Raw genomic sequence first — 22,676 nt, forward strand, 5'->3', positions numbered from 1 at the left:
GCGCAGAGAAAATCCTGTCTGATATAGACTGAGCATAAAATATTTTTATTTTTACTTTTAAAAAGTGTTTTTTACGCATGGCTGCATTGGTGTTGGATCACAACTACCGGTTCAGAATATTCGTAAAAGTTTGCAAACAATTGCTGAAAAGGGATGATGATATTGTGAAGATCAAGTCTGAGGTTAAGCAACGAGTGGTGTCTTTTTTTTTTATGAAACTAGTGGTGTCTTTCTGTGATATATGTATGCATCTTTAATGGGTTGTCAAGGAACTCAGACTTCCAAAAATGATGGTGTTGGAGGGGAAAGAGCTGCATAAAATAACTTTGGATGATACTGTGGAGACTTCTAGAGGTAGGAGTTTTCACGCCAGCATGACTAGCTAGTCTTTTCTTTTTTCCTGGGCTGTTTGCCCCATTTGAAAAAAAACACAAAAAAAAAACAACTACTTTACTTTTGACAGACCATGCTTGGAGAATAGGAAAGATGAGTTGAAAACTCATGCAGGGTTGTTGCTCTTGAGGTTAATACCTACTTATTTTGATTTACTGGCCGACTGAAAAAACGAACAGATCTTGTAGGACTCCCATCAAGTTTTTCGATTAGGGTTGTTGCTCTTGAGGTTAATACCTACTTATTTTGATTTACTGGCCGACTGAAAAAACGAACAGATCTTGTAGGACTCCCATCAAGTTTTTCGATTTTCTCCAGAAGCAGAATATCAAGTTCGACATTGTATGCAGAACTATATTGAATTGTGTGTATCTACAATTCAAGTATTCATCATTGCAAGCAAATGATAAAATTGTAGTACCTCATTAAAAAGAAAAAAAGAGAAAAAAGGTAGCATCTCACAATAATCTATTTCTATCTCATTGATGCCCAGATAAAGGATTTGACACATCATGTATTACATACAAAGTAAGATACCAAGTGCTCTAAGACTTCGTTTCTAGACGAGGGACAGTTAGGGCTAAGATGATGCACCCAAAAAGGTACTATACCTAATCTACAGCTTAATACTTCAAAATTCCCTCTCTCATGTACCCGGAAGATGAACTATCACTCAGATTTCGGAAAAATGAAACTATGGACAAGAAAAAGTACTAGGAGCATGGTAATTTGCAACTATACATAGGCTCCTAGAGGAGAATAAGGACTAAAATAGCTATTGCTTCTGTAAATATTTTCAAAATAAAGCTTTTCTTCAAGAAATCATGCATCTTCAATAGTGTGACACCAGAAAAAGGGTATTACTCGAGAAGATGATTCTAATACCAAATGGAAGGATTTTTAAATTGTATTGCCACTGCATCCAGCAGAAACCTGACGAGAAATTCCCTTTCAACCTCCTTTTCCTTCTTCAATTCAAGATGACGGACCTGAAGATACAGTTAACATCAGTGCATATTCAGAAAAAATATTCCATCATGGGGAAGTCCCGAGTCACAATCAATTAGAGCCTACACCTAATGAATCAGCTCATAAGGTTCAATTGACGTTGTAGTCCATTTTCTTATATCAATAGTTCTCCAATAACTAAATGACTATCCCAGATGTCGAAAATCCCCAAAATGTTGACAATATATATAGATCAAGGATTAGACGGGTGTAGATGGTCGCAGTAAAAGTAAAACTAACAAGAGTACAAGACCAATGTAACACTACATATCATTATTTACTTTCATTTGTATGCTACAGTTTGTAGAGAACACAAGAGCACCATATACAGCTATAAGTTTAGACAAATTATTTATCATTCTATATGTTTGCTAAAACTTTTAGAGTGGGAATCTTGTATGACCAGAATAAAGAGCAACCAAGTGGAGCAAGTATAGACGTTGACTCCTATCCAAAATATGGAACTAAAATGTTTGGTACTACCTTTCTTGCTTTTAATCTCTGCCTTTCTTTTACTTAAAAATGCTTTGCCACCTTCTAATTAAGCACGAATATTACTCTTTAGATGCACACAGTTATTCAGAAACTATGATTTAAGACATTATACTTCATACGCGCCTAAAATGGACAGATAGGATGATTGAAATACATTATGGGGTGGCTGATATTTTCACTTCATTCAAAATGCGGGTAACATATATTAAGAACTTTTCTCACAGACACACACCACCCATATATCCTTCTTAAAAGCACTTCTGCTACCCATGGATGTTCCACGATAGATACATGTGATATATATTAATAACCTATATGTCCAGCAAATTAAATATCAGTCCTATATCAGGACAAGTATTACCTTAACAGAACCTTTCTGAGAAACACCAGTGTCTGTTATGATGACAAGACATTTAATATCATGTTCGTTGGCATATTCATACTGCTCTGTAAGACTTGGATCGGGTGTTGGGAGAAACTCAGCCTGACAGACATAAGATTAGGCAGTCAGAAGAAAACATCAGTCAAGCAATAAGTTTGAAGCATAAATCTTTCAATGCCATAACCTTAATATTTTCTTCCCAGAGCTCATTGACTAGTTCCATGCGTTCTGCCAATAGACCCCCTCCTCCCTTTGAACAAACAAGAACACTGCTGCTAGTTTCATTTCTGCTACGAAAAATGAGGAAAATAAAAAAATCAAACAGACAGAAATCGATCCAACAAACAAATAATCCAAATATACAAAATTGGCTTAGATTCAGCCTTGACAGATGAACAAAATCAAGGAATAAGACATACCTAATTGGTCTAAAATCCACCGGATAATGCTGAATTATGGTCTCTAAAGCAAGGCTGGTCCCAACAGAACCAGGAGGACTAGATTTCTGAAAGTCAGAAAGGAGGACAATGAGTAATGTAAGAACAGGAAAGGCAAATCTAAGAGCAACAAAATCTATTTTCATATGGCTTGTTTCTCAATATGTTCACTACAAATCAGTATATAAGAAATGTTATGACTAAGAATGGGTGTGGCTTAATAAAACCTTTACAATATGATCTTCTTTTACAATTGCAACAAGACTGATTGCAATAGAAAGAGGGAAAAGAAAACAATGATAATTCCAAAAAAGATGCTTGACAAACCATGCATTGAAAATTCAAGAAATATCTGGCAAAGAAAAGACGACGACATGCATTGTGTGCTAAAAACATAATCATGTACAGTTTTGAGTAATGACAACCAGCAAAAACTTTGGATGAAATGCTAAATCAGATTTATAAATTTATTACACTTGAGTGTCATCTTTTTGTTTTATAATGCAACCACTTTGAAGTTTACAAGAACTTTCCATGAGTAGAGAAAAGTACATCCAAAGCATGTGGCACGAGGCCTGCTAACAAAAGTGACGTGACGCAGAATTCCTCATGTGATTTTGGATGGTGTACATTAATATGCACATCAAATTTAGGCAGTTATAAGGGCATTACCATACATACAAAAACAGCACAATTGCAACTGTACAACAACATTTATTTAATCAGAACTTTATTTGTTTTGTTTTTCTTTTTCTTTTTCACATACTCAACTGACATGCTTTAACGAATAAATGGTCATAGACTCATAAAGGAAAATCAAGCAGTAACTTACATGTTCAAAACCCCACATATGATGAAGCAAATAATCATTGCGACCCCCAATAGCAAGGAGTGCACCTTCGGTAGGTGATCCAGGACTACTATCCTTCACCAAATATACCTGGGAAAGAGATAATTTAACTTTCATATTGCAAAGAATTCCATCGTTTATCAACTGTTTATGTGACATAATTTGTGCATGAGCGCACGCATGTGTATATACGACCTTGTTAATTTAATAAAATACTGATAAAGAATTTTTTTTATAATGAAGTATTGTCAGGCTTGCGAGCAGAGAATGTGCCCTAGAGTACTTATGCTTCAGAGAGATAATGCATAGGATTTCTGATTACAGTGCCTGCTTCTTTATTCAAATACCAAAAAAGAAGAATAAAGCCCAATTCTCTCCCAATAGATAACAGGTTAACATCTACAGATTTTTTCCAGGAAGAGTTATACTAAGCCATATGGTAATGTGAAAGAGGAAAGGAATATTAACATTTGTAATTTGTAAAGATACCTGGAAAAACAAATCTCTATGATAACTCTCAGTTGGGGGAATAAGTGGATCTATATAAACATGTCCTTCAATCCTCCAAGCTCTCAAGTAGTTACAGAGATCTGACAACTCATCAAGTGCCGTACGTGTTGGTTTATCTACATTAAATTACTGCAAATGATTATCAACCCTCAATCGATGTATATCAGTGCATTAATCGATAATTACAACAATACCATTTGGCAAGGCTCCCCTAAGTCTGGGAAGTGCCTGATCTGCAGCTCCACAGAACCTTAAACCAACAGTCTGCAATCTATTCACCACAGCCTCTTGTAAATTAAGTTCCTGAAATATATAAACATAAGATGATCACTTGGATTGACAAATTCTTTAAAATAGCATATTTCACGTCATATGGTAATTTTGATTATTTGAAAACAGAGTCAGATGAACAGGAGAATTCAAAGAAAGCTTTTAGAAATTTAAAAGATTCAAATATGATACTATTGTTGTGCTCGTTTTCTTTTTTCAAGTAATATAAAGCTCAAAGGAATCCTGCTAAATATCTTTACGCTATATGCTTGTATTTATTGCTTAATATGTTAGGTTGAGTAAAATGATGAGAAGAGACAAGAGACATTCCAACCCAGGAGAAAAATGTACTGAAAAAAATAAACAGAAACCCCTACACGAACAAACAGAAATCACCATATTATGGAATTATCAAAAGGGATGCATCAATTGGTTGCGAGACAATTTTGATGAGTTTGTATTTTCTTTTTAGAACCCGACTATCTTTCACATTTTATCTATTTAAAATGCTTCACTAATTATTTCACAGCACTTTTTTCAAGGAAAACACATACGCATATGCACAAAAGCTGAAATTTGGACAGGAAATAACAATATTGTTAGGGAGATCAAACCAACTTCAAATTCGGTTTGGTTTCTAAATCATCATGACAGCAACATCTTTTCTGTTCAAGTGGTTGTTAAGAGACTAGAATGTGCAAGTATTTTACAAAGTCATCAAACCTGCAAAAGCTGACGCCTTATTACCACCCATTTGGATTTTCGTTCAGATGACTGAGGACGTAAGGAGCCCATCATAGAAAGAAGCTTCATTAAGGAACACATGCAACTATCAGTACCATCATAGAAAGAAGCTTCATTAAGGAACAAATGCAACTATCAGTACTTCAAAATTTCACGTACTATGAATTAAACTCACATATTGATCACAGAAATATCCGCTGTATACTAATTGGTTACCTCAGCTACTTTTTGTCTATGGTCTGCCTTGACTCCTACCCAAGACCAAATTGCCTCCAGTAAGTCCCCGTGATTTAGATGAATGTCACAGAACTCCGAATGAAAAAAACGGGTTACAATGTCCCTTGTCACCTGAACAAATAACAGATATATGAAAGATACGATACCATATATATCATTTTCTGGTGCATGCTAATTATTCTCTGTTACATGAACCAAATATTGACCACAAACAACGCCACATGTTGAGTAAAACACAGAAATAATCAAATAGCGGATGAATCTTATAGATATAAAAGGGCAAGGAGTTCGCTATACATAGCTAAAAAGGGCAGCAAGGACTAAGGTTTTGAAGCTCATCTACTAATGCTAAATCAAAGTTAGGGGCTTATACTACAGCTACTGGCCAGTTAAGAATAATGGAAGAACGATCATAATCCATATAATCCTCTGAAGTAGAAGCCCATGATGATGCCCAGTACTTAACTCTCTCCCACAGGTCTTCCCTCCCTACCTCGCCGTAAATAATCTTTAATTTCTTTCCATCCACACCACCCAACCTACACCTAGCACCCCACAACCCCAATGGATTCTGGCCTTTTCCCCTTTACCAAAAGCTAAAGGATTAGCCCACTTCACAGTGCACAAAGACATGATCAACACTTTTACTGATCCTTTCAATATTTAAAAAAACAAAAATCTGTTAACAACTCTTTCATAACGTCTGATGGTCAAATCAGTATTCACAAACTACAGATACTACCCATTATTTTAATTACTAATAAATCCTACTCGTCCCTGGAAAAAAAATTAAAATAAAAACGTTTAGTCTACCAGAAAAGCATTTTATGACTTTACAATTTCTTCATACTTATTACTCCCACATGTTATATATATTATTTCCATTAATGATCAAAAGAAATCTTCTCAATGGGATACATGTACCAACAAAATAGTTTGGGAATAAATTTATATATCCAATCGCTTAATATACAACATACCAGAGAGAGAGAGAGAGAGAGAGAGGACCACAGCAGACTTAAATAAAACAATGCATCACCTTGATAACTTCTGCCTCTGTCAACGCTGATGCACCTCCAATAATGTCAAAATCACCCTATTTGACAATAAATGTTGTACAATTAGAGCATATATAGCCCGAAGGTAACAATTCGCTTTCTAACCATCCAGAAAGGCAAGGGAAAAAAACAGAAGAATAGAAAAATGTAATAATTATACAACTGGTGAAATGAATTTACACAATGTATCTAATGGTATTTGTGCAACAGAAGCTCACATAAATGCAAACGGCTTGGAATTCATATTTCTGAATAAGACCAACAATATAATTAATTCTAAAAAAAATAAAAATTATACACCTGTTAAGCAAAGCATAAGTTAATGGGAAACTTTAATTTGAAATGTTATGTAACATATAGCTAAATACAATACAGAGGAATATACAAGCACAGCTAAGGAGTCCAATTGGATAAAGCCTCACTGTTTTTTGGTAATGGAGAACATATACATATCAGCATAGTTGCAACATTTTGAAAAATATGACGATGTAATCTTGGCCCTTGATTACAAATTACGAGTGAGGAGGGTATTGAGCACAAAATATATTTCACAATTCAGCAGTGTGGATCCTCAGGCTGGACCACAGGCTTTAGCCTGTTGGTTGGTTGGGAAGGCCACAAATGGAACTAAAATCTGGCTCCCGCAAACCCTTTTTTCAACTCCAATCGCATTTGTGGTCTTATGGGGCTATGCTGCATTTGTGGTCTTATGGGGCTATGCACGCGGTGCATTGGCTCTTAACACCAATAAATTTGAGAGAGAAGGAAGAGATAAAAAGCTAAAAAGGTATCGCATACCTGCAGGTATCGACTTGGGGATGCATGTCCAATTGGCCTTCTGTAGACACATGAAATTTCATATCTTTTGAATGAAGATTTCTACACAAAAAGTTGATAAACATCCCAGTTATGCCTACTGGCTTATCTTATGGCCCAAAATCACATTAACTTCAGTTTGTCTAATACCTGATTCGAAATCACCCAACTAACAAAAGGCAAGCGCAGCTCATGCAAAAGTTCAAGCATATCTCCTCCATGGGTCAAAAGTTTGACAGTGTTCCTTCTCACATGACATGACAAATAATTAGCATGAGCTAACCCACAACAAGAAAGACATACTTTCCCATACAAAACTTTGCATAGCATGGCTCTAATGACTTAAATTTAGAGAAAAACCTCATAAAATGTTGGCAATCATCCAACAGACGCATAGGTATTACTTCAAGGTGCTTGGCACAATGTTGTCTGAACACCTCCCTTGTGATCTCAACAACATAATCACGAGCCTCGGTATCTAAATCTGAATACTGAATTGCAGAAGTATCACCACCAGCCAACCTTAACCTACCATCATGATGTTGCTGGTCTTTCAAGCTTAGCATCTCCTCATCAAATATAGCATTTAGAACTTTATCATATACAGTTCTGTCCTCTGAGGTTTGCATTGTTCGTAGAATATCTGATAATATTGAAACAAATCCACTTTAATCAAAAATAAAGAAAATAATTATTTCAGGAAAGAATACATGGGTATATTATGACAGAAATAACATTTACGACATCCTTCGCAGAGCTCGTGGTGGACCATATCCTTTCAGCAAAACAAATTGTCCTGATGATTATCCACCCACCCAATAGATGGTTTAAATACAATCAGGACATATTTCATTATTAAATGTGTAGCAACCATCTGATGATATAAATCTACAGGGGTCAACAAATAGTAACTGTTAGGTCATCTCTACTTCAGGCATCTATAATGAAGCTGGACTAGGACGTCTTAGCTCCAACTTAAGATGTGTTGGGAACAATGTTCAGCACGTTTTACAAAGATATTGTCATATACTTGTTTTATTATATATTATTGTTGACTTTTAGGCTAATAATGCCAAGCACAAAGCATTCAATGAGTGTTTGTTCTTATACAACATCAAACAATTAGAGTCATAATCTTTTGCACACAAACAAGGAAGAAAGCAGAGCTTTAAATAAATGGAACATTCAAGTCAAAGGTGCAAGTGAGATGTAAGGTTCTTACTGTCGAGCAACTCAGATTCCATTCGTGGTGGAAATGCATGCTTTATAAGTTCTGTAGCAGAAGGGCGATCTGACGGACTTGGGGACATTAAGAGTCGCAACAAGGAAGCTTGTTCCGGATATTCAGCAACCCAAGCAGAAGGCAGCACACCCTTCTGTTTTAAGTCAGATAGGACAAGGTGCCGTTCCATTGCAGTCCCAAATGGGTGCCATAGCTCCAAAAATACAATTCCCAAGCTGTACATATCAGCCTGCAATCCAAATTGACAGTGATGTTTACCTGATATTGTTTTGAATAAAGGGATTACATTAAAGCTGAATTACAACTAGCATATGCCATAGGGTAATATTGGAAATATTAAATGACACAATGAGAAGTACAATTAAACATACCTTTTCATCAATCTTCGGCCACCCTTGCTCAATTTCAGGTGCTGTGTAAAAATATGTACCAACTTGACCAGTACCATCTAGAGAAACTCCAGTTGTATCTGCAGGGATTGGATCTTGATCCAGCTGCTCGAACTTTAAAAACTTGGCTGAAACAAATCAAAAACACTATGGATTGAGTATACATCTCCCAAATTTTTATCAAACAGATATATGAATGTAAATGGTTGAACAAACAAGAACGTTTCAAAGAGTTCTTTACGGCAGCAAATGGTCGTGAAAAGAAAGGAGTGCAGTAAGCTTTTTAAATATTCCTTGGCGCATTCTATACTTACTTAAAATTACTAGAACTTTCATAAATACATTTTCATGCGCCTGACAAGCAGAAGAAGCTACAGAGTCTCTAACTAGCACTTAACTAAGACTCAATGAGATCATTTACAAAATCTGGAGCTTACCCAAACCGAAATCCCCGATTTTAATATCATTACGTGCATCAAAGAATATGTTATTCGGGGTTAAGTCCCGATGGATGATTCCTTGTCCATGTATGTGTGCCAGGCCTTCAACAATTTGACGAAACAAATGCCATGCTAATTCTTTGTCAAAATGACTATAGGACTCAAAAACCTGGCGTAATGTCCTATAAAACCATGAAATAAAAGTTACACATATAAACAAATTAAGAACTAGATTAAAACAAAGAAAATATAAGAACAATCAGCAATGGCTATCTAGTTTTAAATATGGGACTAAAACAAAGAAAATATAAGAACAATCAACACAACAATCAGCGATGGAAATGTAGTTTTAAATCAGTGCGGGATTCAATGAGAGAAGGGTGATAGTTTACTGTATCAGAGGTAAAATAAATCATGCTTCATAGTTCATCAATCAATTTTAGACAAAAACATCATTCAATTAGATGGACCTAATGCAGAGTTGAAGGGATGATACAGATGAAACAAAAAATTAGGTCAGTAGAGACAACTTTGTTCATCTACCTTGTTTACTTCCTATGATCTGGAGAACTTCTTATATGTTGTCTACATTATTCATATTAATCATCAAGACCTTTAGGAAAAGCCTCTGAGTCCCTGACAATTATAGCAACTAACAGAACCACTTCATAGATCATGAGAAACTAAAAGGTTCTCGGAACACTCTTGGTTACAGGATCAACCATTGAAATTCTACTTTCCAAGGTTGTTCATCAAGACTCTTCAGTGGAAAGACTAGCTATTCCTCCCAATTTTCCGGTGTGCGGGGACTTCACGTTCAGAAGATATTTAAATGACAAAGGGATTGAAGAGTTCGCCATACTGTTAACCAAAAATGTCAGATGGTGGAGTCCAAACCGGATGAAAGGAGATGGAAGAGCCACCTGGAAAATTATATCTTTCCATAGCTTCTTAATTTGTAGTGGATCAGATCCTATCTTTGCTCCAAAGTTCATTTGGAATGTCAAGGCCCCTACTAAGGTGAAGATTTTGGGATGGCTTGTGGCACGGGGGGAGGATGAATAGATGTGATGAGCCAAACAAGAAGACCAGGATGTTGTTTTCTCCTCATGGGTGCATTTATGCAAAGCTCCAGGAGAAACTGCTGATCACGTCTTTGTGCATTGTGAAGTGGCTAATTTCCTATGGAAGAAGTTATATAGGGAGGCAAAGTGGACGACACAACTCCATTAGAAAGAAGTGAATGAGGAGAAAATTTTGAGAGAAGACCTGTGGAGAGAGCCAAGTTCTAGACATCCTAATGAGCTTCTAATTCTAAGGAATTTAAGGATTATAATATCTCTTTCACTAATTTTAACTGGCAAATAGCTGTAGTTATAGGCCCCTAACCTTTTAATTTAGTAATAACAGATAAGCTGCTAAGCCTCTAGCCCTAGCTGCCCTCTTTAGTTCTTTACTAAGGACTCCTTGTCCGCCTTGTTGTATTTTGCTATCTGTTGATTTACTAAAAAGCTGTTTATGTATAAAAATAAAAAATAAAAACTATGTACTTTCAAACATAAAGTAAGAGTATCTGTTAAGACCCAAAAAAGTTAATAGTCAATGAGTTGACTAAACAATGGATTATTCAAAAATACAAAATTGATAGGTTTTACTAACTACAAAAATTTAGCGTAGCTCAATGACCTCAGTGACCAGAAGATATGTATGACTAACAAAAAGAAAATACAATGATTAAAGAAAAAGCCAGTTTATTGTCAATAGTCTAAGTCCAATTAATAACTACAGATAAAAAGAAGAGAAAAATCAAGAAACATTAAAATCTCAACATGAAAAGCATGTAATACAAATAAAAGATTTACCTAGGACAGTACTCCATTTGAATGTACAAATATGTTGATTCAAGTTTATTCTCATTCCCAATATCATCTGCTGAGCTTGTACCTTTAAAGCTGAAAGTGGAGCTGGCTGCAGTTCTTGAACCCCAAGTAGTATCACCATGAGCACCAACACCTCCTGTTTCAAACCAGGCCTGGAAGTGCTTACATATGTTACGAAATAGTACAAAAAAATTGCAAGCTAACAAACTTTCATTTTAAATGAACTTTTCAATAGTTGGGAAGAGTCACGACGATATGTAATATGCAGCTTTGGTTTGAAAAAATGAAAGTAGGCCAGGAAAATTAATACAAAGACCAAACTATAGAAACTAAGAAATGAAATGAAAAGAAAAAAAATATAACATATGTTACGACAGAAAACATGCAACTAATAAAGCAGGAGATGAGGATGCTCACCTGATAGTACCGTACAACATGTTGATGTTGCAAACGAGAAAGTGTAGCGACTTCCCTATGAATTATGAAAATATTTTAAAACCTTCTCGGGGACAAAACTAAACTTTATCTAAGCGAAAATATTGAAGATGCAGATGAATATGTAAGAAAATAAAATAACAGAATGTAGGCTTCAAAATCAAATTAATCTAGCAGGGAACAAAATTTAAGTAGTTGGCTCAAACTTTAAAACAGATAACCAATATGGCCATATCCAATTTTCTATAGAAAGAGAAAGGAGATAGACACAACAATGGCATGTTTACTTACATGGAAAGGGTATGATTATAAGGGAAGCTATTCCGGTTCATGTGTTCCCCTGTGTCAACTAACACAGATGGAATCAAAATAAGTTGGTCCCAGTTCAAAAATGTAATTGAATTCCTCCTTTCTTTCAAGATTTAGATTTTATATTCCATCAGGACTTTGTCTCCAATTCATCCCTTGTCCACGCCAAGTAAGTAAACATGCCAAAAAATTTCATACACCACCTATTATGATGGTTTATTAGCATTATTTTCTTGTGGCATAACTACCGACTGTGCCAGCAAACCAACAACAGAACCAAAATAAAGAAAAACAACATAATAGAAATTGTAGAATTGGAGCATCTCTGAAATGGTTTGAACAGGACACGGGTAGAGAATCTAAAAATTCTACTTCTATCACATATTCCAAATAAAATCCATTGCCTCCACTTACCAATAAAATTGTTATATCCCAGTAAAACCAAACAACCCACACAGAAGCCAAGAACTTTTGGCAAACCATACACATAGACTTGCAGTAGCCTACATTGAGATTATAATTTTGAAAGGGTAATAATTAAGATAAGCACTCTGATCAATTGAGAGATCAACAAGCGAAAGAACTTATATTTGAAGATTAACACAATTAGTGATTTTCCAGTGGGCAACCAACCAATCAAAACTTTCCCCTTCAATCTGTTCACCAACAGCTGTTCATACATAATATGATGATATATAGATCAAATATAGAACACTAACAGTCTGGGGATCACTATGCTACAATAGAACATTTATTGACATGAAACCTTATACAGACCAATATCTTATCTTATCAGATGTGAATTGCCAAATCAATGTCCTTTCTTTTCCATTTTTTGGTTGAGGGGCTGCAATAAGATCCTTGTACGTCTATACGCTATGTTTGTCTAGTTAATTTAAATTAAGTGATTAAATTTTTCAAATCAACTAAATAAAAATTTTCATACATGCCGGATCTAATTTGAGATATTACTAGTCCAAAAGCAGCGTTTCTCGAAGGCATGATTAGCTAGTTCTTGTTATCATGTTCTTCTTCCTCTGCCAGCCGAACTTGCAACTAGTTGGACTTTGAGAGCTTCTCGAAACCAACAGGCCGCATAGGGACCAGCAGATTTCAAATTTCTTTTAATGTGTAATGCAACTCAATTGTCTTGTTCTTCTTGATTGGCTAGTTCTTTTAAGGTGTAATGCAACTGAAATTTCAAATCAACTATATAACAACAATTCATAGATGCAAAATCTAATTTAAGACTTTATCAGTCAGAAGAAGCAGTCTTTTATATATCCGCTCAATTTGATTTAGGATGCAGTAAAAGTTAATGTACCTCAATATCCGGTCATTAAGTGGCAGGCTTTTATCCTTAAGGCGAATTTTCTTTACTGCATACTGCCTTCCATCTAGCTTATTTTTGCACAATACAACATGGCCAAAGCCACCATGACCTGTTACCGAAGCGTGAAAAAGTCTCAGTGGTAATATTTAGAATGAAATAAAATGTTGTGAAAATAAAAAATATAGACAAAAGGTGATGCAAATTATGAGGGAAATATGCAAGAGAAATAAGTGAAAAAGTGAGATGACAAATAAGTGTGCTCTGTTTTGACAGAAGCAAAAGTTCGTTAATGAAGATGAAAATCTACATACGTGGAAGGATTCAACTAATATGTGGCCAACCATTCTATCAACAACTAGAACACAAAAAGAAAAACCAATAACAGCAGTACGAATTGAAAAACAGCAGCAAAAATGTAGAATGGGAATGAAAAACCTATAATAGTACAATGTAAGCCTTACAACCTCTTGGATCTTGTCAGACATAAAGCATATACACATTGGAAGAACCATATACTATCCTATATGAAACCCAAATACATAAATTTCCATTACCAAGGGAATGTAGCTCCTCAAAGTCATTGAGATATCGAGAACTTGGGAGAGATGTACTTGGCTCTTCTAAATCAGAAGTGAGCTCCCAGAATTTAGAGATACGGGATGAAACCTAGATACAATTAATAACACATAGAATGTAAATTGATTTTTGAAGCCAGATCACAGTAGTAAACAAAAGAAGAAAGTGTGACTGACCATATGTTGTCCGAAGGCATGATTAAATTTTCGATTTAGAAGTGAAATTGGTTTCGTAGCTAAATCCCCTGCCCATTCTGATAAGACCTGCAAACCAATTAATCATGATCGGTATCTGGAACAGAAGCCTATCCTAAAAAAAAAAACTAAGCATAAACAATGGAACTACATGCCCCTATGTTTTGCAGTTCTGTGGTTATCTGTGGCAAAGCATCAGCCAATGGTCCTTTAGTGCAGGCAAGACGGAGCAGATGAACCTGACATGAAAGAAAGCAATATGCCAGATAAAGAATAAATAAATCAATCAATCAAACCATGGGCATAAATAAAAGAAGTGAAAACAGTTAGAATTTACCATTATCAGATCCCTTTTAATATTTTGGGATCCTTGATCATGAGCCAAGGAAGTCAAAGAGAGTGAGTCCGACTGCTGACTTCTGGATTCCCAATCATCTTCGGTTGAATCCTCCTCAGGAACTGAATTCTGTGAAACCATAGATATCCCAAGTAAAGTTATGCCTTCATACAATTAAGATTCAGGAGTTACAATGAAGATACAAAAATATACATTTAATGATACAGAACAAACACTTACAAGTAAAAATGCAATGTCAACCTATACAAAATTGCGCACTCAAACATCAAAGAAAGCCAGCTATTCCATTTCTTACCTCATTCTCAGTTTCTTCACTGTTTCCGTCCATTTCTTCTAATAGAAATCCACTTGAATCCACAGAATAATTACTCTTCTTGCTGTCTTCACTCTCTTCTTCAAGGGTTTCTAACTTTACATTAGGGGAAATTACTGAGGCTTGCTTTATCTCTTGTGATTTCAAAGGTCCTGCTTCCTTATCAAGTTTATTTTCCTGAATCTCATGCATGAGTTTGGATCCATCCAATCTAGGCAACTGGACACTAGAATTTATCCCTTTAGTCTCGTTAACTTCAAAACTCCAACTCCAAGACTTTCCAGAGCCACTGAAGAGGTCTATGAAACCATAAACAAAAGGCCCCTTCTTGCTACTAGAAACTGCAGCGTCATTTTGAAACAATTGAGCACTGCTATCCGCTGTTGAACATGTTACCTTCCATTGAAAATGAATAAAGAAAAACATCAATAAATCATATCAAGTAGAAGCACTGATACTTTGCAGGGATATCCTTGCAGTTGAAAGATTTTGTGATTCGATAATAGAAATAAATTGAATGGTGCCAGGTAAAAGGCTAGTCCATAAAAATCAGACATAAAGGTATCGTTAAATAAGGTGAAAATCTTACCGGTCCCTGTGATTGACCCACTGGAACAATCTCAGATAGGAATTCCTGTGCTGCCTCCACCAAATTGAAGATCATTACTCGCCCTTCTCGGGCATTGGAACTTGCCTAAGTAGAAAAAAAACCAAAGCAGAGTAGAACCATGAAAATTAGACAGAGGTTGGAGACAAATCACATTTATTAACAAGAGGTCAAGAGCATTCCCCAACAATATTATCAATGCAAGTGCAAATTTATTTTATCAAGGGGGTTCGCCTTGAAGAAATGGAATGGATGTTCTGATTTTGTAAATAATAAATTGGTGCAACTGGAATCTCTCTCACCAGTCAGCAGCATGTTCTCAAGACTACAATATAAAGGATGACAGATAAAAACTAAACAAGCCCTTCACCCCCACCCCCGAAAGCCAAAAAGATAAAATTGTCCAGTCACACGCATAATATATCCTATACATATTCTCCTAATACTAAAATTTCATTCAAGTCAAATTACCCAAAACTTCCATATTTCCTCACAACATTACACCTCCAAGGCAGTATCTATAGCCATGTAAATTCTAACCTCTCTGTTGCCAGACTCATTGACTAGAAACAGGAAGCAAATAGGGCTTATATGACTTTTACTTGTATCAGAACACAGCCGGCACTAAGACCTTGGACAGGGCAGTGGCATGACTGGCATCCCCAGTCTAAGTCACAGAATTATTCTTTCTTTTTTTCTTTTTAAAATAAAAAATAAAAGAAACAAACTTTTATTGAAAAAAAAACAAAGTACAAGGGGGCCGACAAGGAGTCCTCATTAAATAATTAAACAGAGCAGCTAGGGCTAGGGCTTAAGTCAAAACGATTGCTCAATAACCCTACTCAATCACGGTAGATTGCCCCTCCTGGGGTAAGGGTGGTACATTACCACAGAACTGCAGTTTTTCTCCTAAATTTTATAAATATGTGTGTGTTTCTTGGATTAATCTACTATAAAGCACTGTATCCGGTACAGTCTATAGAAACAACAATAGCTTCTACGAAAAATTTCACCAGAAAAACAATTGTAACTCCAAAATAGAGGCCGAGTAGTATTTCTTATAAACTAGTATAAGACCAAAGTCATGGAACAGTTGGTGTTACTAAAAATGGTCCATAGAATATTGTGAAAGATAAATACCTGATCATTGATAAGAGATAGTAGCTTATCAGCATCAGTTATGGATAATCCTTTCTCTGGAGTGATCTGCAACTTGGGACACTTGTTAGGATACCCTGGTAAGCACCTATTATACAAGGGACAAGGTAAAAGTGAATGTTGAGTGACCTAAGTTAAAAGGAACACTGGAGAGAACCTGAGTCTCACCTAACTGTAAGAAGTGCGGAGACATCCAGATCCTCATAACCCATATCCTTTGAGTGAGGCCTGTTCCGATAGAAAAAGAAAACTCAAAATCAATCAAGACACTATGAATTTTTAAAATTAAAAAACAAAGATACCTAAGCTTGATGATGATTTGAGGTTGTGATCCCGAAACAATCTTGCAGTCATCTTGAAAAATGGCAGACCTAAAGATCACAGGAAAACAGCCAAAAGACACGACTCGATATAATATCCAAACTCACTGAATGAATTAGGGAAATTGGGAAAGGACGAGTGGCATACAGAGCAGTGATCTCTTCAGAAAGAAGCTCGTTATCGTAGGACTCGCCATGATCTTTCAAGGGCTTCTTCTTCTTCCCACTCCCTCCTGCTCCGCCGCGCTTCTTCTTCTTCGAACTGTGTCCCATTCCACCCAAAACCCTTGATCGGCTGTTTCTTATAATATTTATATAAACAATCCCTCTGGGTTTAGGGTTTCAAACTATCCAGGATCCACCAGTGTCATCTCGCCATCAAAGTTCGTTTAATGAATCGTTGTCTACATTTTTAACTTAAGATGATGAGTTTACTTTGGGTTTGAATAATTTTCTAACTAATTGAAAAATAATTGAGGAAGATTTTTATTAATTTAAATGAAAGTTGATGACTTTTATTTTTTAATTGAAAAATACTTTATTGCATCAACTTGAAATACATCAGTACTTGGGGCAGAGAGACCCAAAACTAACTTCTACTATAACCAGTAATAACAACAAAACATAAATTGAACCATCTTTATTTAAAACATTTCGGGTAAGAATAAGAACAAACTTCTTATGGCGCTTGCGCACATGTTTCAAAGACACCAATTCAAACTCCGTCTTCATCCCACGAATTGCATCCATAATTCCTCTAACATCGCTCAAATCGAGTTCATTCCTGCCAATCGCATTGATCATATCACCTGCAGTAGCCAACTCTGTTACGCCTATATTGCTACAAATCGAGTTGATTACTTTTGTCAATGTATGAAAGAGAGATGAGTTTTCAAGTTTTTTCTATTGAAATTCTTTATTTTCAAGTTCAGATGAATATAAAATCAAAATTATGTGTACTTAGTGAATATATATGACATATTGTGAATGAGGTTAGTTAGGAAGTTTAGGAATGTAATTCTAGTAAAATGATGATATGAATAAGTTAGTAGGCGTTATATTAAGTAGGGAATATGTTTGTAGCATTTAGTAATGTATGAATAAAATTTCTCATAATTAAGAAAATTATATATAAATGATGGAATCTTTAATAACATCAATTTAGAATTTCATTAATTGTGATTTCCCTTGTTTGGTATCGGCTTCTGCGTTTTGTTACAAAAAGGAAACATGATCATGCAACAATCTTTATCCTGATCCAAGGGCCCAAGAATGAGGACGTTAAAGCGGTATGAAACTTACATTCCCTTTGGTGATCCTGTGTACTTTTCATTTACATCTTATGGGCATGTCAGTGTTGTAGATCCCTCTCGTTTCTCTGATTGGCGTGGAGCTCTAGTCAAGGTTAGGGCAATGACGGTGCCGATGAGGACGGAGAGCACCAGAATTGGAAGAATTATCGAATTTTGTGGCAAATGATGAGGATTGGATTGGATTTGGGTGTGAGGGTTTGACTAAAGTGAGTTTTGGGGAGAATGGCAGTTGATAAGAAAAAAATGCTTGAATGGAGAGGCTGAGTTTGAATTTGGAAAATAAAATTCCTTTATTTGATCAAGGAGGGTTGAGGCTCTGACCATCACGGTGCAACATCGCCGATAAGTTAAGTGGTGGGGCAATTATAGGTCCTCATGCACAACTTTGGTCGAAGGGGTGTTGTGCAGGGCAATTATGGTTTCATCTTCATTATCTTTCTACTTCTACTAATCTCGATGCTCTGACTTCTCCCTTTGATTTCAACATCTAATACCGACCTCCATTTTTCTTATTCAATCCTGAAATCGTACGCTCATGAGAGGATCATAATCCAATAGAGAGTTGCTTCAATGGATGACGAATGATTTGAATATGAAGGGGAGGAAGATGAGAGAGGAGATAAAAGATAGAATTAGATGACATTAAATTGGGTTTTAAATCGCATCGAAAATACCGGTTCCTACCTGGGTCTCAATCACGGAGTCAGTCGAAATTGGAGGTTTTAAAGACGAATTGGGAGGAGCACATATTAGAGAGGAGGTGTTGGTGTTTCTGTTTCGCGTTCTTCTTGGGGGAGAAGAGAGAGAAAAGAAAAATCTAACTCGAGGGTATTTTACGAAATGCATAGAAAATGGGAAAATATAATATAAATAATATATATATATATATATATATATATATATAAAGAGTGCGTGGTTTGTAAATTAGGGTGTGCAAATTTCAGCACCCATATAAAATTGCATTGTCTTTGTATGCTCATAGTTGACCCTGTTGGATGTTTTCATTATAATTACAATATAAATGATTTCTGACTGGATTTAGAAATCATATAAAACTGAGGCTAAACGTGTGTGATATTCAGAGATTATGTAATGACGTTATGATCTAAGAGTGATAGCACCGAAAAATCTACGATGTCGAAACCACGAAACCTCCGGAAGGGGCTAGTTTCCCCATATGTTTGTCGAATGTCGTCGTGTTGAGCATGCTATGCCTTTTTAGGATGGGTATCGATAGTGACTCATATGGTTTTATTTTTATGTTTATTTGTTGTAGCTCATGAATGGACTCTTTTGCTGCCCATGGCCCTAAGAGACCATGAATGGTAGTTGACCAGGTTTCTTGCGTTAGACAAACCGTGACATTTTTTACAGATAATATTGAAAGTGTTGAGGAGTTTTTGGCTTATCCCATTTTTCGATCTTATATCTGTATCTTGACCGTTCAGTTTATAAGTATTTATGAGTATATCATTTATGCAAATTTTCAGCCATATTGAACTTGAATGGTTAAATGTGATTTACCATTATAAACTTGAACGGTTCATGTTTGACAGATGTGGTTCGTCCATCAACTTGATCTAGTTTGTTACCTAAACGATCATCGATTTGGCTGAAAATTTGTAGGAATGATCTACTCATATAGACCTAAAAACTGAACAAATCGATGAGATGCCAAGATGTGATCGAAAAATGGGTATTTTAAACCATAAACCAAAAAGTCATCAACTACTCCTCAACTTAAGGGTCCTCATTAAAAGGGCTCTCTTTAAATTAGTGTTTTACTAGTTTAATTATTTCCAATAATATATTTTCCTATGTAGGTTTCTAGGAGTAGTAGATAGGTTTGTCCGACTGCACACTTAACCATGTTTCTTTTACAACTAGATAGTGAAAACTTCTGACGCACCGCAATTGAGCGCCTTGACAACGAAAGTTTTCATGCAAAATTATCTTTATACTTGTTAGGCTCATCGTCGATGAACGGAAATGTACAATGTAATAGCATGTGAATCACCCCTTTAAGGTCTATATCAGTGTTATTCTGGCTTCGACTATTAATAAAATAGGTTTAAAACCTTTCTTTGTTAACAATTAAAAAATATAATTATGCAACTGAAAGAACGATTATACTCATATATAAATTTATACACACACATACGTATGATAAATATTTGTATATTCATATATACACAATTATACACAGGGAGTGAGGGAGGATCTAGCCTCAGCCAGAGGTAGCCAATGAGAACGAAGAATCCAATATACGTGATTAGCTTATTCAAGTCCCTCTTCAGTCTTTCACTCATTTCTTATCTGTCGTGTATCAACTCACAAATCTCCATATCTCTCTCTCCCCATATCATCACCACACTCCGATCCTCCCATCCACCACCCTTATGCTCTTCCTTCTAACACCTCTGCTTCTCCTCGTAAACGTACACCTTCTCCGGCCATATCTCTAAACTATAATAACCTACATATTCCTTTATTTCTATGGCCACCAACACTTTCCACAATCACCACTACTCTCTTGGTCTCAACCGCCACCACTCTACCACATATGACAACATTCCTCCTCCTTCCGCCACCACTTTCTTCCTTAAACCCACAAACACCACCTTAACCTCCTCCCCTCTCTCTTCCCATCACCACCTTCACTCTCTCGCCATCTCTTCCACCAAAACCTTCTCAGTTTCTCCCACTACCTCGTTTTCCACTCCTTCTTCTTCTTCTTCCTCCAAGTTCGACATCCTACAGCAGCACCTCTCCGCCCAAAACTTCCGCGAAGCCGACGAAGAGACTCGCCGCCTCCTCATCGTCCTCGCCGGCGAGGCTGCCCAAAAGCGAGGCTACGTCTTCTTCTCCGAGGTCCAGTTCATCCCCGAAGCCGACCTCAAAGCCATTGACGACCTGTGGAGACAGCACAGCAACAACAGGTTCGGCTACTCCGTCCAGAAGAGGATATTCTTCGACAAGGTCAACCAGGACTTCACCAACTTCTTCATCAAAGTCGGGTGGATGAAGAAGCTCGACACCGAGGTCGACCAGTACAACTACAGAGCTTTTCCTAACGAGTTCATATGGGAGCTCAACGACGACACACCCGAGGGTCATCTGCCATTGACTAATGCTTTGAGAGGCACCCAGTTGCTCAAATGCGTTCTAAACCATCCAGCCTTCAAGAACACCCCAGAAGAAGAAGAAGAACGACTACTCAAAGCGGCCATTATTGAAGGTAACAAAGCAGCAGCTAGTAGTATTGGTGGAGGAGGGTTGAAAGGGTTAATAGATGGATCCAAACCTCTCAACAAGAGGGTGCTGAAATCAGACTATAGCTTTTAATCGATTCACAACTGCACAGGAATTTGATGATATAGATTCTGGGTTTCATCTGTAATAACTTGATTGCTTCTACCTTTTTTTCTTCTTTTTTTTTTTACTTTAGTAATTTATTTAAGGTCTTTCTTGCTGGACAAGTGGAAGTATGCTTTTACATAGAATATGATGAATACCTAACCTGTTTGTAAATAGTTGGCCCTATAGGAGCAATAGTGTAGAACGTTACTACTGTTTTAATTGTGGCGTTTCGTAAAGTACGACTGAGACAATACATAGAGCCTCGCCCTTCCTTGTTTCTTGTCTTGTCTCTTTGTCTATGCATTAATATATATATATATATATATATATATAACCTTTCTCAGCTGCGGACGTCCGCACCAACGGTTTTTGGTGCGGATTTTTATTTTTGCATCACTTTCCAATCGAATTTCCTCATCTCCAACGTCTAGTATCTAGATAATATTGTGTAGATCATCTCTGCAAAATTTCAGCAAATTTGGTGATCGTTAAGACCCTCAAACTCGAGTTTTTCTGGTATGAACACAACCGGACAAAATTCAGTCCGTCCATTTGTTTTTTGAGTTTGAGGACCTTAACGATCACCAAATTGGCTGAAATTTTACAGAGATGATCTACACAATATTATCTAGATACTAGACGGTGAAGATGAGGAAATTCGATCGGAAAGTGGTGCAAAAATGGAAATCAGCACTAAAACCGTTGGTGCGGACGTCCGCAGCTGAGAAAATCCATATATATATATATATATCAATTCCTATCCAGAACGAAGCTTCATTCTGAAATTAAAGTGTGAAGTTCCGACTCACTTTTTCGTCATATTTCTACATCTTCATCATTCAGTTTGTAGAACCTAATGCATAGATCACTGATGCCAAATTTCATCCAAATTGGTAATCGTTAAGGTACCGAATTACATTAAATCAACGAACGGACCATAAATCTGTCCATTCAGAACTATTTGTGTAAATAACGATTATGAAAACTCAAACGATCATCAAATTCAATGAAACTTGGTAGAAGTGATCTATGCATTAGGTTCTACAAACTGAGCGGTGGAGATGTGGAAATATGACGAAAAAATAGAGTCCAATAAGAACTATATATATATACAGATTTTCTCAGGTGTGGATGTTCGCATTTATTCTTACGGTGCGGATTTCCACTTTACACTTACTTTTCAATCGATTTTTCACATCTCTACCGTCTAATCTTTAGATACTAATGTATAGATCATCTCTGCAAAAT

General features: G+C 36.3%; 2 protein-coding genes across 2 annotated transcripts; one reads left to right on the forward strand and one right to left on the reverse strand.

The window, feature by feature from the left end:
• Window positions 1-1,271: 1,271 nt before the first annotated feature.
• Window positions 1,272-17,028, reverse strand: LOC101294328 (probable serine/threonine-protein kinase GCN2-like). Its single transcript, XM_004309794.1, has 29 exons — window positions 16,904-17,028; window positions 16,738-16,806; window positions 16,604-16,663; window positions 16,418-16,523; window positions 15,260-15,364; window positions 14,653-15,066; window positions 14,337-14,465; window positions 14,155-14,238; window positions 13,982-14,068; window positions 13,784-13,895; window positions 13,221-13,338; window positions 11,570-11,624; window positions 11,135-11,304; window positions 9,270-9,454; window positions 8,815-8,960; window positions 8,423-8,672; window positions 7,561-7,843; window positions 7,351-7,444; window positions 7,183-7,263; window positions 6,366-6,422; window positions 5,306-5,437; window positions 5,069-5,152; window positions 4,270-4,378; window positions 4,055-4,191; window positions 3,548-3,655; window positions 2,698-2,783; window positions 2,463-2,565; window positions 2,249-2,380; window positions 1,272-1,382 (listed from the first exon to the last, which is right to left on the reverse strand). The coding sequence occupies exons 1-29, from the start codon at window positions 17,026-17,028 to the stop codon at window positions 1,272-1,274; spliced, it is 3,732 nt and encodes a 1,243-aa protein (XP_004309842.1).
• A 3,404-nt stretch (window positions 17,029-20,432) lies between these two features.
• Window positions 20,433-21,598, forward strand: LOC101311437 (tetrapyrrole-binding protein, chloroplastic-like). The gene has a single exon (XM_004309768.1). It carries the CDS (start codon window positions 20,565-20,567, stop codon window positions 21,411-21,413), a length of 849 nt encoding a protein of 282 aa, XP_004309816.1. The 5' UTR covers window positions 20,433-20,564; the 3' UTR covers window positions 21,414-21,598.
• The last annotated feature ends 1,078 nt before the right edge of the window (window positions 21,599-22,676 follow it).

The sequence above is a fragment of the Fragaria vesca genome, unplaced genomic scaffold, assembly GCF_000184155.1.
Source record: "Fragaria vesca subsp. vesca unplaced genomic scaffold, FraVesHawaii_1.0 scf0513070, whole genome shotgun sequence".
Taxonomy (NCBI): Eukaryota; Viridiplantae; Streptophyta; class Magnoliopsida; order Rosales; family Rosaceae; genus Fragaria; species Fragaria vesca.